The 16691-nt window shown below is 38.0% G+C and overlaps 2 protein-coding genes across 2 annotated transcripts in view; one reads left to right on the forward strand and one right to left on the reverse strand.

Moving 5' to 3' along the window:
- The first annotated feature begins 2346 nt into the window (after positions 1-2346).
- On the forward strand, positions 2347-6049 carry LOC122090886 (DNA-directed RNA polymerases II, IV and V subunit 9B). Its single transcript, XM_042660626.1, has 4 exons — positions 2347-2590; positions 2800-2875; positions 3272-3430; positions 5672-6049. The coding sequence occupies exons 1-4, from the start codon at positions 2562-2564 to the stop codon at positions 5750-5752; spliced, it is 345 nt and encodes a 114-aa protein (XP_042516560.1). The 5' UTR covers positions 2347-2561; the 3' UTR covers positions 5753-6049.
- A 1531-nt stretch (positions 6050-7580) lies between these two features.
- The window catches only part of LOC122092300 (bromodomain and WD repeat-containing protein 3-like), a 46016-nt gene continuing 36905 nt past the window's right edge, over positions 7581-16691 (reverse strand). Inside the window, exons 15-20 of the mRNA XM_042662621.1 lie at positions 16184-16238; positions 15678-16078; positions 13899-15602; positions 13131-13700; positions 12899-12957; positions 7581-8090 (exon numbers count right to left, since the gene is read on the reverse strand). Of these exons, the coding sequence (XP_042518555.1) occupies positions 7895-8090; positions 12899-12957; positions 13131-13700; positions 13899-15602; positions 15678-16078; positions 16184-16238 (2985 nt within the window). The 3' untranslated portion in view covers positions 7581-7894. The remainder of the gene's footprint in view (positions 8091-12898; positions 12958-13130; positions 13701-13898; positions 15603-15677; positions 16079-16183; positions 16239-16691) is intronic.

The following is a 16691-nucleotide window of genomic DNA, read 5'->3' on the forward strand; positions in this document are numbered from 1 at the left end:
TCATGCGGACTTTGCCATATTGTCTTTCAAGAATTTTTTTTTTATTTATTATTATTATTTTTTTTAAATGTACTAAGAAGGAAGAACCTATGTATTAGCACAATCAACCTGCAAGTAGCTTTTAATTCGTGGACCCTAATTCATTTGGACAATAGTAAAACCCATGGCCTCCTGTGTAACTATGAAAGGATGTTTCAACTTCAACTTAAGCCTCAATATGCATAAACTAAAACTGCTTTGAGCTCTAAAGATAAAGACAGATTTTTTTTATTTCTTTATTTTTTAGTCAAACTTGGTCCAACATGGAAAGCAAAAAGCATGCCTTAAACAAATTTCCTAACTCTTAGGGCCCGTTTGGTATCGTTCTAAAAAAACGTTTCTGGAGTTTTTTCGTTCTATTGGAACGAAAAAACGGAATCTTCTGTTTGGTGCACTTATGGTCCGTTTCTGTTTTTTTGGAACAAAAAGTGAAAAAAAAAAACTGAAAAAACACCATTTCCCGATAAAAATCTGAAATTTTAAAACACCATTTTTTCGTTTAAAAACTGCGTTTTGACACAGAAACTGAAATTTTCGTTTTTGAAACGAAACGGCGTTTCTGGAACAGAAACGATACCAAACAGGCCCTTAAGTCTTGCAAGCGGCCAGCCACCTTAGACATTGACCATATTCAAAAGGATTTTGCTAGTCTAGTTAATATCAAGGATTACTAGGTCAACTAATCCATCTGATTTCAATGAACAAAATTATGTTGTGTTTGGTATGTATTATCAGAACATATTTTAGGTCGATAATATATTTGTTTAAGAATTATATCAAATACAATATAATCTTTCATACATTATCTTAAACATATAGACCTACTATTTATTTAATATATATATTTATCATTTTATCTTTTCAATCTCAACATTTTATGGGTCATGACTCATGAGCATCCCACCTCCAGAAGATCCTAACTTTAAATCATGGTTAATTAAAGAGAATGAATTATACAAATATACTTTGAAAGCATTTGGAAACATAAAGTAGACTTTTTGAAATTAAGACCACGTTTGGTATGATTCCTTGAAATGCATTTTGTCAACCTAGAATGCATATCAAATGCAATATATTAGAGTTTTATTAGATTTTACAATCAAAGTTTAGCATTTTCTTCTTTAAATTGTTAGTTTTACCCTTGAAAAAGTAAATCTTTGGTTGGTTTTTCATTTTATAAAAACTAATAATTATACATATATGAATCATCATTTAAAGTTTTTTCATAAGAGGCAATTATGTTTGAAGAAAACAAAATTATTAACGATTCAAAAAGGGATAACCATATACATGATTGTTAGCATCATCCGAGATATCAAACATCTAACTTCTTATATTGAGTTTTGTACCTTCCACCTCATTTTCAGAGAGATTAACAGTGTAGCTGACTCCTTAACCTGAAATGCCATGTCATGTGCAAGTTGAACTGACTTATATCAACTCCTTGGTTGTTTGAGTTATGTAATATGGATAATTTGCGCTTTCCTTGTCTTAATAAATGAATTCTTTATTATCAAAAGAAAAAAGTTGATAGAAATATGTTACACAATTTATCATTTATACCTTAACTAAGAACTCTCTTATCCATCAAATGTTCAAAAGAAACTAAAGATGAGTCCATGATTTCAATGGGCAAAAATCTATGTCTCAACAAGACATAGTGTCAAGTGTTAACCACAGCTTGTTTGGCATCAAATGTTAAAAGTTAATAAATAAAGCATAAAGCAAAATAATAAAGATCTCCATTAGTATTAGATTATGAAGAAGTCCAACTAGTACAACCATATATCCATATAAATATATAATTCACTCTTTTTTAAATCCTTCTACTCTATTCTTTGTTGCCACCAACTGAATTTATTATTATTATTATTATAAAAGTGGGAGAGGGTAAGTTGCCGAATATGCTCAACTTTCCTACTCAGAATTGGCCAGATAGGGTACAAGTACAACCTTAGAAAATGTGTACGGATATGGATTGGAAGTAGCTTGAATTGTTGATATCGGCCAATTCAGTCGATTCGCTTAATTTGATTCTTCTTTAAGGATCCAACTCCTCTTCTTAGTCTCCATTTCCCAGGTCTTGTTCATAACTACTTGGGTGAGCACAACATGGTGAAGCAATGATTCGATGGTTTTTTGTGCCTTATTCTTCATGTCTTTTTCATACAGTTGGATCATCATCACCTTGTTGGGTGGCGTTTGCCCAGGTAATTATGGGCCGCTCTAGACGATGGGCCTTTTTTTTTTTTTTTTCTGACCCTGATTTGGATGGACCGGTTGAGCTATATTTATATCCATCCAAAGACAATAACCGTTGGCCGCCCTGCTGAAACCTGAAACCTGAAACCTGAAACACTCGCCGCAGCTATAGAGAGTTGGAAAGGAGAGTAAGAACTGCAGGGCTCGCTGGGAACTCGAATCGCTTTAGAGAGAGAGAGAGAGAGAGAGGATAGAGAAAGTAAAAATTCTCAACAGAGACTGAAAAGGTTTCTTCACGCTCACACTAGCAATCGATCAAAATGAGTACTATGAAATTTTGCCGCGAATGGTAACCCAAATTTCCTTTCCTTTCCCTTTTCAATTCATACCTGCATTCATCCCGGAATGAATAATGCGTATTCATTCATCCATAGTTTTTCAGGTTTGGATTGGGGAATTACGGTTAATCTCTTTCTTTATTTCCATCTACTTCTTCTTCTTCTTCTTAACCGTTATTATTATTGGAATTCTTGTGATTGTTTTGTTTTTTCTTGTCAGCAACAACATTCTTTATCCAAAGGAAGACAAGGAACAGAAGATCCTCCTTTACGCTTGTCGAAACTGCGATCACCAGGTTCCAATCTTTCTCGTTTCTAGAGCCATTAATTTACTTGTGCGGAGCTTTAAAGAAATTAGGGTTTCCATCTGTATTCTCTAGTTTCAGAGAACCCTAATTGCTGTTGTATCTTTGCCAGAGGCGTACCTCCCACAAAATTTGTTACTTTACTTGATATTTGATAGTGAGTCTGCCTGGATTTATTTAGTTGCACCACTATGGTAGTAAAACAATAGTTTTTCACGCTTGTATGGTTGTACCTTCCTCATGACAGAGCCCTCAAGGAAGGAAAATCCCCCAAGTTTACTAGGAATCACATTTTGCAAATTATTTTACTCACTTATGGGGAAAAATGAAGAGAAAGAAGAGGCTTAATGAAGGATTTCCCCCCGCCCCCTTCTTTGAATTGTCCAGGAGGCTGCTGAAAACAATTGTGTGTATAGAAATGAGGTGCATCACTCTGTTGGCGAGCGCACTCAAGTCTTGCAGGATGTAGCTGCTGATCCAACTCTACCTCGAACTAAATCTGTTCGATGCACTCAGTGCAACCATGGTGAAGCTGTGTTCTTCCAGGTGATTTTGAGCTTTTTATTTTCTACTGATCCTTAGTGGTTGCATAAACAAGGAGCCTCTTATTTTTAAGTTGGTTGCAAATAAAACAGGATATTTTGTGTTTTGATTATCAATTGATAGATTGGGAAAATTCTTCTTGACTAATTTGATTTATTTCTTACATGTAAGACCGAAATAGACATTTAGGATGATGAAACAAAGTAAATAAAATCTTAGTAAAAGTTTAATGATTAATTATTTAAATAGCTTGCGTGGAGTGATATTTCCACAAAGGAAGGGGGTGGGGGAAAACCAATATGAGGAAAAATATCGTCCTTTACAAAATTAAAGAGCTAGAATTATGAATGCAGGGAATTTAAATGTTGAAGCAAAGGAACTAAATTTAAGAGTGCGAGTTCAAGTATATTATAAAACATGAATTGTTCAAGCATATCCCAAATGACTTGGGTTTGTCCTTTTTCCACAACCCACAAATTTCATAGCATTTTCTGTGAACCAGGTGCCTGGAACTAGGCAAGACTGGTCTAGGAACAGAAAATTTCAATAGCTTGAAATCAATATACATTTCAAGATGGCATCAAGCTTTTGGACTGGGTAATATCTTGGGTCCAATAGCTTCAGCAACTGCAATAATTTTTAGAATTACCTGCCTGACACATCAGTATTGAAGAGACTTTTTTTGGGGTTTTTTTTTTTTTTTTTTTGGGGGGGGGGGGGGAGTGGTAAGGGAATGGGATAGCTTTATGACTCTTTCTCTCCTTTTCTCTTCCTCCTTTTCATAATAATTTAAATTATTTTCATTCATTGCATAAGGGTTGCTGGTTGAATCAATGTTGGGTTTCATATTTTAATTTTTTTTAAGCAATACTTATCAGAACTTAATAGTAAAGTGAAAATAAAGGAAAGACAGTAATCTAACCTCTTTTTGATGTAGACATTAGAATCTTAATAAATCTTAGATAGAGGTGTCAATAGATTCCTGAATTGAATACTACGAGCATGGTGCATCAGAAAAAAAATTATATCATTTATTTGTCCAATTAGAAATTACAGACAGGACTTTGGCACCTTTACATGCAGTTAAAATGGCTGCCAGACCAGGGAGCAACAACAGACTGACATAAGTTAGCAAGTCATCTCCCAATCTGACTCAATTCAAAGTCCTTTAATTCTTTGAGAACTATTGCAACATAAAACACCCCTACCCCTTTTCTTTTTCTTTTTTCGTTAAAGCCTGAAAGAAAATTTTGTTAAGAACTGCAATTATTTTTTTAAGATGATATTTCTAGATGTCAGAACATTTATACAAGCTGGGGGGGATTTGAATCCACTCTCCTTTGTCTACTGATGCGTGTTCATGTCCAATGTATGTCTAGTAATGCTAATGGTAACTTACTGAAATAACAAGTAATTCTGGACATCCTTTAAACCAAGCAATCATTTCTGGGATCCATGGAGTACAATGTCATATTCTGCTGTCTATGATGACAGACAAAACACATCTATAATGCAGTCAAACATTAAGAGAAATTGGACATGCAAGTGCTTTACCCAGAGAACCTCGTCCCAGGGATGTTCATCAACTGCGTCCCATAAAATGACATTTAGGATCCATCCACAGGCCCTTGCTAGATTTCATCTAGGAGAAATACAATTCCATGAGGAATGCCTTACTGATATGGTGCATCACGTACCAACATTCAATTAGGTCCACACTATCTTTATATTGCTCATTGTGAGCCATTCGTTGAAACACAGGCAGTTGATATAGAACCTTTTGAGCAAGATTCAGCATTTATGTGCCATGGCCATGGCAACGGTTAAACTCTCAGCTTTGTAAAAGCAATAGCACTTCTGGGTTTGTTAACCCGAGCCTATTCAGAGTCCACAACTGTTTTTTTTTTTTTTTTTTTTTTTTTTGGTTGAAGGGTCCACAATTGTTCAGGATGTACTCGATCCCAGATTTATAATGGACTTCCTTGCATGCTGGATTCTGAGAATGAACTTTTGTTTTTTGTAGCAACAATTTGTTGTCATCAATAAAATTTCCTGTACTTAAAATTATGTGAGTTGAAAAACAATCTGTTGAACCTCTAGAAACTCAATTGGAGGTGCTAATATTTGTTTCTATCTTCTCATATCGGTATCAAACATGTTGGTAGATAATCCAGGCATACAAGTCATGAATCTAATCTCGTTTGTGATGCTGCTCATATTGTAATCCTATTGATGCATATGCAGGCAACTGCTAGAGGAGAGGAAGGAATGACACTATTTTTCGTTTGCTGCAACCCTAATTGTGGCCATCGTTGGAGAGATTGATTGACAGGTGGATGACATTAATCGAGGTTCTTGAAGTGGGTGGACATGTCAATTGTCAGTACAACGAAGTGTATGCTGTTTCGATGGTCATATCAGTTTTTGATAGATGATGGTTGTAATATCTGGTTACAGATTTCAGGGATAAACCATCAGTCAAAGGCTCTAAACTTTAAAGTGACTCTTCCAAGGCTGCTTCTACTTACGGAATTCTCTCTCTGTAGCATTCCTTAATTCACAAGTATGACAAGATAATTTTTATATGAGCTATCAAAATTAAACATCTTCATTTGGGTCTCATATAATTGTGGAAACTGAAGTCTGGTTTGCCAAGTTCAGGGTTCAGGTGGTGTTTGTGGTGTCTGGGAACTAATACTGAAGGCCTCATTGAAATATTTTGTGCTTCCGAAGTTCCAGTCTAGAGGATGTCAGATTTGATGGTATATCCATGTGGCAATTAAAGGGTTATAAAAATTGGAACTGGGGGATCAAATCAGTCAGTGCCGACTCTGATCGGAATCGACTGGAATGGGCTGATCAGTCACGGCCGATTCAATTCTGATAATCCTCAACCTCACCTTCTTAAGCTCTTTCAAGTTGAATCTCCTCCCGTTCATTGATAGCATTTGAAATGAAGTTACCGTGTCTCTGACTATGGCCCTCCTGATGCAACATAAACTCTCCATGCACCATGCTTTGATTTTCCATGACTGTATGTCATTGAAACTTGGTGATGCGAACCTCTAGGAAAACCCAAATGGGTGAGGGAACTCAAAATCATATCAATCCACACCAAATCTCTTATGAAATAGATGTGAGATCAGCTTCCCTCCAGTGATCACAACAAACTACCACACTTCCAAACTGATGGCGTCTATTTTGCTCGAGCATAGAGATGAGTCGATATATATTGCGGCGATGGTACTCAATCCATGACAGCTTTACAGGGTAGAGACAACCTCGCATCCCCTGCAGTGGTAGAGGGCATTGACGATCAGACAAAAGCTGATACAAACTTTCAAGGAGCTGCCCTAAAAGGTGGCTTATAAGGCAAGGAAACCTAAACATATCATCAACCCACACCAAATCCCTTGCCAAACTATGGAATCCAACCCCTCATATGACTAATACAGAATTGTAGCACTTGATGATCCATGCCTTCACAAGTTTCCCTGCCAGTGTTGTTCCCAAATGGTCAGGATGTGATAGAGCCGTTTGTGCGGGGATCTTTTTTCCTTCAACAGATCCATCAAACATATTTGCGTCCATATCTACTGTTTCTCCGGCCATTTGGTTTTGATCAGATAAATAACCACCGGTTGGTGATGTTATTACAACATATGTTTTAGGGGTTATAATTCAACATCATAATCATGGTTCAAGCAAGCCTCATAGGCATCATGAATTTCAACTCTGATTCAGCCGGAATTAACTAGAATCGGCCGCAATCAGTTTGAACCCTAAAAATCAAGTATGGATAGACCAGAATCAGAATCGACCAATTTCTCAAACCATGATTATAATACCAGCCTCTTCATAGTCGTAGGGGTCAGGGAACTGCTTCCCATATATGCTAACAACCTTTGGTCAACATGGATGCCTTCAGGTAGGGGCTGCATTAAGCTGGCCTGGGTAGGGTTAGGCAAAAGTCAAGGACCCAATCCAGATGACCAAAACGCAAGGCACAGTCCGTGGAGCCAACTGGCAGTGGTCCGAATTTTGAAGGGCTAAAAAATGGTTAGTCACACATCCTCTTCTTGAGTTTTGAATTGAAATTGAAAAGAGAGCATATGGAAAACACATAGCACAAAAGCTAGCACTGAAGAAAGTATACATCTTGGAACCTTTTTTCCCTTCTTTCTCTTCTTATTGCATAATCGATGATGGAAGTGGTGTCTGTCTCTATACATGAAAAAATGACTGGTGGGTTGGTTTTCCACAACTTCCTCTTTACTCCAAAGATCTCCCCCTTTCCCCCTAACAATCTTTCAAAGGAAAACCAAATCCCCATAATTGGATCAATGGGAAAAAAGACCTTCAATAAATAACAACAAAAAAGAGATATTTACAAATAAATCCACAGAGGGCTCATTCAAACCTCCTCCAAGATTTTTTGAATCTTCTACAAAACTGTCTTGAGAAAACCTAAAACAATGGCAGCTTCCGTAGGAACCAGTCTTTTAGCCGCCTCACCTTAGTCAAAAGTTCTATATTTTTCCCAAAGTAGGATTCGGCATTGGACAGCATTACTGAAATATCATGCCTCACGGCATCCAAGCTACGATAATAATTGTTCTCCAACCTTTCCTGGACCATTTCCAGGGACAGTGGAACTGGAAACCTGCAACAGTTATATGAAGCCATAATATACTTCAACCAGATGATTTTTTTTTTCCAAAAAATAGGTCAAAATTTCAAAGGGGCATGCAAAGCAAGTTCTTTGAGGTCATACAAGAGAATCAAGTATTGCAAACTTCATCCTACCCATTGTCCTTTTTTTCTCTTCATTTTTTTTTTTTTTGGGGTTGGGGGGGGGGTGGGTGGGTTTTGAGGGGTGGAATCTTATACATGCCTTCGGTCTCCTACATATTTAAAAGACCTCGATAATCAGTGTACTTATTCCTGAGTGCATCTGAACCATGGTTATGGGAAATTGTGCAGCTCCATTACAAAATGTTTCATACATATCATAGATTTCATGGTGGACTGCAGAGTCCAGGACAACTTTGGCCGTTCCACTCCAGTGAAAGAAAAGTTCAAGTAAAAATTTTAACCTTTCATGCTAATTTTACATAATATTTTCCTTCTACATGGCTTCTAACAGTGTTGTCAAGATGTCCAGGCGACCTTTGGAAATTTCTTTGGGGGATTGGGCCAGGAATTTATAAATCGGATTGGAATCAGCTGATATGTATCAGACCGATCCAAACTGTATCGATAGGGTTAGGGATCTACAGGCGGATTCTAGGGTTTTCCAGGCCAGGAACGATCCTGATTCTGGGCTTTTAAACCCAGGGTTTTCCTTCTTCCTTTTTCTTTTTTTTTTTTTGGGGAGGGGGGGGTGGGGAGGGGGGGGGGAGGGCATCGCCATTGTATTCAACATCCAAAGTTTGATCCATGAACTCAGACCTAGTTCTTTTGATTCAGTTTAAATATTTACCATACTTGAAAATCAACATGGTGGAATAGAAATATACCTATGCAATAGATTCTATGCAAAGAGCATCCAACATAAAATTATAACATAAATACAAACATATATCACAGCAAATCAATCATATCATACTTTATATAAAAGTACAAACTACCTTTTGATTGTTTGGTATTACTTCTTCGCTCATCAGAAATACCCTTCATAATAACATATATCATTTCCATGTCCCTCACTCCCTCTTAGTATTTCACTATTTTTTCTTTTAAAAATTAGATAGAAAAAGGATGCTCCTACACGTCCCTTCTCACTCACATTCCTCTCTTTCTCCCCTTTCTTCGTTCTTATTTGCCTTTTTTCAAAGTTTTGGTAGGCCGCAAACCCTACTCTTAATCGTTTTATCGCTCCTATGTTCCCTCTCCTATCCCACTTTCCTTCGACTCTCTTGGCACCAACTTTCATTCATCATCCAATCTCTCTTTCCTCCCCGCACAGAAACTCTCTAATCACACCAACTTTCCCTCTATGTCCAATCTCTAAGATGAAAACCATTTTGGATTGAAATTTTTTTAAACAATGAAACGATTTATGTAATGATAATAAACTGCTATGATCAAAGACCTTTCGATATAGGGGAATCAAAGTAATTGTCGTACACTACCATTTCATCTAAAAGCTCGAACTGTTAGGGAAGGGCAGCGTCAATGTACACATTAACATCCCCGCATGTGCAAGGCTAAGATCCTATGGTCCTTGCACGTGGAGCTCCCGCAACACCAATGGAGAAGAAATGTCGGGAAAACTCTTCCGATGCGTTTCCTAAGAGTCAACCACTTGACCTCCCTACTCTAATACCATATTAGCTAACATTTCACCTAAAAGCTTGAACTTTTAGGGAAGGGCAGCGTAACTATATAACAGTCATTTACATGTATACATCAATACTCCCCCCACACATGAGGACAAGATCCCATGGTCCTTGCACGTGGAGCTTACACGGCATTTCCTTCGCACAATACTGAGGGAGAAGAAATGCCGACCCTTAGGCCCCTTACCTAATTTTTGCACTTCCTAGGAGTCGAACACTCGACCTCCCTGCTCTAAGATGAAAATCTTTTTGGATAGAAATTTTTTAACAATGAAACAATTTATGTAATAACAATAAACTGCTATAATCAAAGAAGACCTTTCAATATATGGGGATTGAAGTAATTGTTGCTCGCTACCATTTCACCTAAATGCTCGAATTGATAGGGAAGGGCAATGTCAATGTATATATCAGAACTCCCCCACATTGCAGACTAACATCCCATGGTCCTTGCATGTGGAGCTCCCATGGCACCAAGGGAAATGAAACGTTGGGAAAACTCTTCCGATGCATTTCCTAGGAGTCAAATCACTTGACCTCCCTACTCTGATACCATATTAGCTAACATTTCACATAAAAGCTTGAACTTTTACGGAAGGACAGCTTAACTATATACATTAATATGCATTTTCATGTACACATTAACGCCATCGTTGACATGGTGCTAAGGCGAATCAAGGCGTTAGAGGGTTGTTTAAGCACTTAGGCAATCAGGCACCCACCTTAAGGCAAACAAGGCGATTAAGTGTTATTTTTTATTTTCACTCTTTTCTAACATTATTTAGTATGCTACATATACCTTGTACCATCAAAAATCAACATTAAGCCACATTAAGTCATAAAAATCAACATTAAGCCACGTCAAATCATCAAAGATCAACACTAAATCACATTAAGTGATAAAAAATCAACATTTAGAGAAACGTTCTTGTTCTATAATAAGTTTTACTAGTCAAATGATTTTATTTTTATATGAGACTTTTTGTATTAGGTATAGCACAAAATCAGTTTTCCAACAAGTCTAATATTACTTAAATCTGAGTTGTAAGTACAAAGTTATGTTCCAGTCAAACTTATTTTAAAGTGTGTGAATGTTGCTAAAACCGATTGAATGAAAATAATTTTAAAGGCATCAAAGCAAAAGATTATTTTACCGGACTTTTGGTTTTCAGCAATGTTTTACCATGATAAGATTTATTAAATTTTCAGAATTGAAAAAAAAAAAAAAAAAAACCCAGCATTTGAAAGTTTAAAATCGCCCCTACAACCAAAAATCCAGTTTTTGTTCTTAGACTGGGGGTTGATTTTTATCATTTTGGAATTTGACTTTTAAACTATTTTTTTTATTGAATTAAAAAATATAAGGCGACAGTCACCAAGGTGCCACCTTGGTGACGCCTAGGTGACGCCTTGACAACTATGATTAACGCTCCCCCACAAGTGCAGGCCAAGATCCCATGGCCCTTGTACGTGGAGCTTGCACGGCATTTCCTTCGCACAACATTGAGGGAGAAGAAATGTTGGCCCTTAGGCCCCTTACCTGATTTTTGCACTTCGCAGGAGTCAAACACTCGACCTCTCTACTCTGATACCATGTTCATTATCGTTTCACCTAAAAGCTTGAACTATTTGAGAAGGGCATACACACATATCCACCACTTGTAATTGCATAAATACTCCTGGGTGAAGCAATAACTGACACATTTTAAACAATTTACTACAGTGATTTTCAACAGTAAAAGATATGTTCACCTGTGATTGCCACCACTTTAAGGGTTGATTTGTTCAATTTCACAGTTATCCTATAGAATATACATGTCCAATTTATGGGCCCCTCTTAACCATGTGATTCAAAGTACTAGAAACAAGGGTCTTTGTATCCAAATCTATATCCGAAATTGATTGCGTAACCCCATGCACTTGGATGCACATCCAATACAAATCCCCAATAGTATTTGGATTAGGCTTGGGATTAAAAAAAAAAAACAAATACACTACAACAACTGAAATACTGTATAAAATGCAATGGAAAACAATAGTGGCCCAAAAGCATACTGAAACCAATTAACTAAAATAAGCAATGCATGTTCTTGATTTCAAGGTTATAGTTTTAACACATTTAAACCCCCTCTTCTCCCCCCTTCACCTCCCAATGATGCAGATAAGTCACTTAAATGGGTATTTTATTGGAAATATGCCTTGGGTTGGGCTTATGTATATGTTAGGCCTTTAAACCCATAGGTTATCTTTGTAATGAGCACTTTACTGGGCCTAAAATATGGGTAGAAAGTAGAAAAACGAGATTTAATTCTTAGTTTAGAGTCCTATTTTGAGTCTATTTTTTTCGTTATTTCAGTTTTCTAGTCAGTTTAATTTTCCCAATTAGTTAAGGATTGGTTTAGACCTTTCTTTTTTTAGTGTTTGAGTCAGTTTTGAGTCTTCTATATAAGTTTGTAACGGGCTACAGCATTGTACACGAATTTGATTGAATGAAATTTTATTTTTGTTGTCTGCAAAATTATTCCCCAAGAAAGGATGATCATCAATTGAGATAGCTGAAGGTGAGACACCCAGGCTGAGATAGTCATGCAAAATTATTCCCTAAGAAAGGATAATCATCAGATGAGATAGTTGAGGGTGAGAGACCTAGGCTGAGATAGCCCATGCCCTACCCCCCATTCTTCCCTTCATTCTCTATTTTCTATTTTGTTCATCCTGTTTGTCCCTAAATCAGATTTTTATAGAATTTACTAAAGATCCTACCTGGGATTGGATCACTTGTGATTCGATTTTACATTACCCAGCATATGACTACATATGCATGTTTTCTAGTCACCAAAGAGAGAGAGAGAGAGAGAGAGAGAGAGAGAACATGTGCAAACATTTTATCCACTGGGTGGTTGCTTAATGCTACTCAAAATGACAGCCTAGGGACACATCTGGGTGCCTAGGGGCTCACCTAGTAGCCATCACCTAGGTGTGTAGCCAAACCTTTATCTAGAAGTGGTGCCAAGGTGTTACCTTGACAATACAGAATCATGGATCTACTACGGTCCTACCCAGCAAGGGGGGAGAGAGAGAGAGAGAGAGAGAGAGAATCTAAATGCAGGAAGTCAGGACAAAGGAATACCTGTTTAAATAATCTGACTTCTGTCCAACCTGTTTCAATTTTTGAATCCCATAATAGTCCTGCAATGTGAAGAATTGAATCAACAAACTTCATAGTTGTCAATTTCTACTTAAAACTAGAATACTAAACTTCCATCTGCAAAATCCCCACCTCTAAGACATTGACCAGAAACAGGAAAAGAAATAAAATATGGAAACTTCAGTGCAGAGTCTAACAAGAATATAAGGCCCACCTTTTTCTCACTAGCTAATTTCTCTAACTTTGTGAAAGAAGTAAACAGTTTTTCTCTGGCCTCATCATCAATATGTGGGTGTTCCCATTGAATATCAGGATCGTGCAGTTCCCAAGGGCAATGTAGACTCGGTTTGGTAGGATCACTCTTGTATGAAACAACAAATCTTTCCCATGGACTGTCTGGAAACTCTGGAGACTTGGGTTTTACAGCCAGAACCCGACCTTCCCACCAATTCCCACCTTCTCCATTCTCCTCTCTCCAATATACCTGACATTTATCCCTATGTGTCCAGTTTCTCTTGATCGCTGCATCATACCGTGTTCTTTCAACAATAAAGTCTGGGACACTCAATTCAGGCAGCGTCAACTTGAATGTTCTACCGAAAACACTCGAAGTTGAATCTATGAATTTGAGTGTGATTTTACAGCAGCTCTCTCCAGATCCCGGAAGAGTGGAGTAATCAAGTTCATTAACTTTACAAAGTTCCACTGCTCTCAAATTTTCCTTGATTGATTCCCACAGACCTGCTTCTAATGAACGATAAGTTCCAATAAATTCTTGATAGCCCTGGAAAGAAAGTGAAGCCTTGTTTAATTACTTTTCTTTGACAAGCCCCTAGATTAAACCACAGAAAATAATCACACTAACCACTTGAAATAAAAAATAAAGAAGAAGAAAGAGGTATTTGAAGTCATTTGTTGAAAAGGTAGGAAGGACAATACTCATCAGAATCGATATACTTTGTGAAGAATAGTTTGCAGTTACCTGTCTCAAGTATATGACTTCATCCGCCAACTGAGGAATGTATCGGTAGAACTCTTCATGCGCTGTTAACATTAACCAAGAAAGCTTCCCCACTGAATGATTTGACTTCCTCTTACTTAGAGGATTTATGTCACTATCATAATGGTTGCCTCTCCTGTTCCTAACAGACCTTGAACCAACTGGTATTTTTGAATGTGATCTCCACTCATCACATAGGAGATGCTCATGCTTGTTTCTGGCAAACTTGTCTGCACTTTTTGATGTTTCTGCTGACCCAAAACCTTCCCTCGCTTTGACATTATGGTTCAGAGTATTAGTTTCCCAAACAGTTGCATCCATTCCCATGGATCTTGTTCTACGGGCCCCATCAGATGCATCTGCTGTGAAGTCCATCCTTCGGTCAAGAAAATGGTTGCTTGCGTTAGTAGAACTTTCTCCCATACCACCACCATCACCTACTGAATCAGGTCTAGCCTTATATGACTTCGATCTTTTATAAACGACATGACACATCTTATTGTTTGAATCTGTATGCAACCCCTTCGAATCTTGTAAAACAGGTGACTGAAAGCCTTTGTCAATTAAAACCTCTGATTTCCCTAACCCATCCAAGTCCTCAAGATTGAGTCCATTAGCACCTTCATTCTCACCAGGCACTCCTGAAATTAGGTTCAGTTCCTTGGGTGAAGGACTTTTGGACATGAAATCACATGCAGAACTTCTCCAATCCTCATCCCCCGTAGCAGGATATTGCTTGTAAGGACTTTCAGGTTCCCTCACACTCAAACTTTTCGTTCTTATCCTTAACTTGGTAGAACTGGGTGCAGGATTTTTCTCTTTTGCTTCCTCAGGGTGATTGGTTCCATTCTTAAAGCACAAGTCCAAAGATTCAATTTTATCTTCTATTACCCTGTCACCATAATCTCTGTATTCACGAAGCTCATATTGGCCATCATGACTCACAATAGATCCAGGGGCATCAGTTGGCATGCCTAATCTCAAACGCTTGGATGTGCGTGCCTTGACCTCGCCCCATTTAATTTTGTCATCTATGTACCCTGCAGGCAAGTCCAAATGGTCCTCAGACCTTTCAGAAACTGTTCTTGCTCTGAATTTACTTCCAAGCACAGTGTCAATTGCATGGCCAGATGAACTTGGATCTTCAGAGCCTAAATATGCTTTAATAGTTTCCGGAGGACATTTGGATGATGAACCCACTAAACCAACCAGTTTTTCAATATCAGATCTTGCATCTGCTGGAGGCTTCTTCGATATTTTCAGGACTAACCTCTTCCCGTTTCCTGTATGCTTAACAGATTCAGGAACTTCACGAGGTTTGAACACATCTTCAGTCTCATTAAAAAATGGTTCTTGCTCTCTAGGATGTTTATACTTCCCATTCTGCGTGGATCTATCAGATTCATAGCTCTGGCTGTTCATTGATTTACTTTCAGATGAATCATCGTCTGAGCCATCTTCGTCTGAGCCATCAGTTGAAGCTCCAGTGATTCGAGAAAACAAATTAAGAGCATTCCGTGCAGCAACTCTACGAGGACGTGATGATTTTGAAGTAGAGGACTTCCCCCTTGAAGCTTTCTGGCCATTTCTTGATTTCTTAGCCCTGTTAGTCCTAGATAGAGTGCCATCTCGCTCATCCAAATTCCTCCTCTTGACACGCCTCCCAGAAGAAGTCATAAATTCAACCTGAGTAGTAGAAAAAACTTAGGTAAAAACTAGGTGCAAACAATAAGTGATGAGAGCTTTGAAAGCATCACTTACTTCTATGTGTTTTTTTCTTTTTGATCTGCGAAGGCTGTCTTTGTGGCTGAGTTCAACCTCACTGTCTTCTCCGCTGCACTCTGGATCAGTCGAAGAGCTGGCACCAAAGCTTCCCTGCTCCCCTTCACTTGAATACTCCTCAGCAACATTGTATTCCGAATCAGTATCATCACTTTGGACTTCATTTTCTGGCTCCCAATCCATGGCATCTAAGAACTCTGGTAATGGATCAATCATTCTATCCAAGTCTGCCAATGGCAGCATTTGGTAATTTTGGAGTCCAAGGCTGATATCTGCTCCAACAGCATATTTTACAGAAGGAGGACGCCACTCCAAACCAAAAGCACCTAGTCGCCGTTGCTGGTACATATTCTGATAAGGTTCTGGATAAGGAATCATGCCTGGCATGACCCAGTAACAACCAACACATCAGAAATGTCACATATCACATTAAATATCATAAGGACAAATGCTAACTGAGCTGTTGAAAAGAGTCATTTGCATACTTGAATCGCAGAGGAGATCCTGCATATTCCTCCGATAAGGAGCAAGTTGAGTCTCCTGCATCAAATTTAGCCAGGAATTTCAATTTTAACGATATAAAAATACTGAAAAATATGAAATAACTCAAAAATTACAAAGATCTGCCCCTTTTTTTTTTTTTTTTTATAACAACGAATAGTGTTCCCACATCCTTTGGAGTTGGAATAGTCCACGGACCCCCACAAGCCGTTTCCACTCCAAAGAGGGTGGAAGCCCCAAGGAAGAAACAAGGGTGGTGCCAACGGGATTCGAACCCTGGTAATATGCTTCCTGAGGCACTTTACCCACTATGAATCACCAATGGACCAACCCCCCTTGCGGTTTAAGATATGTCACTGATCTCAATTAGAAAAAAGACCAACATCTGTAATTCAAACTGAAGTATCCAGCATTTGAACACCCAGTATCTAAGTGACATTGGACCTGAAACATAAATTCAATTGCACTCTAAGAGTTGTTCATGGATATGTC

This window comes from Macadamia integrifolia, chromosome 10 (genome assembly GCF_013358625.1).
Source record: "Macadamia integrifolia cultivar HAES 741 chromosome 10, SCU_Mint_v3, whole genome shotgun sequence".
NCBI lineage: Eukaryota > Viridiplantae > Streptophyta > Magnoliopsida > Proteales > Proteaceae > Macadamia > Macadamia integrifolia.

Excerpts from the sequence above, each read along its gene's own strand:
- LOC122090886 (XM_042660626.1), top strand. The coding sequence starts at position 2,562 with ATGAGTACTATGAAATTTTGCCGCGAATG. Across the intron at positions 2,876-3,271 it reads GTCGAAACTGCGATCACCAG|GAGGCTGCTGAAAACAATTG; the intron begins GTTCCAATCTTT and ends TGAATTGTCCAG. Across the intron at positions 3,431-5,671 it reads GTGAAGCTGTGTTCTTCCAG|GCAACTGCTAGAGGAGAGGA; the intron begins GTGATTTTGAGC and ends ATGCATATGCAG.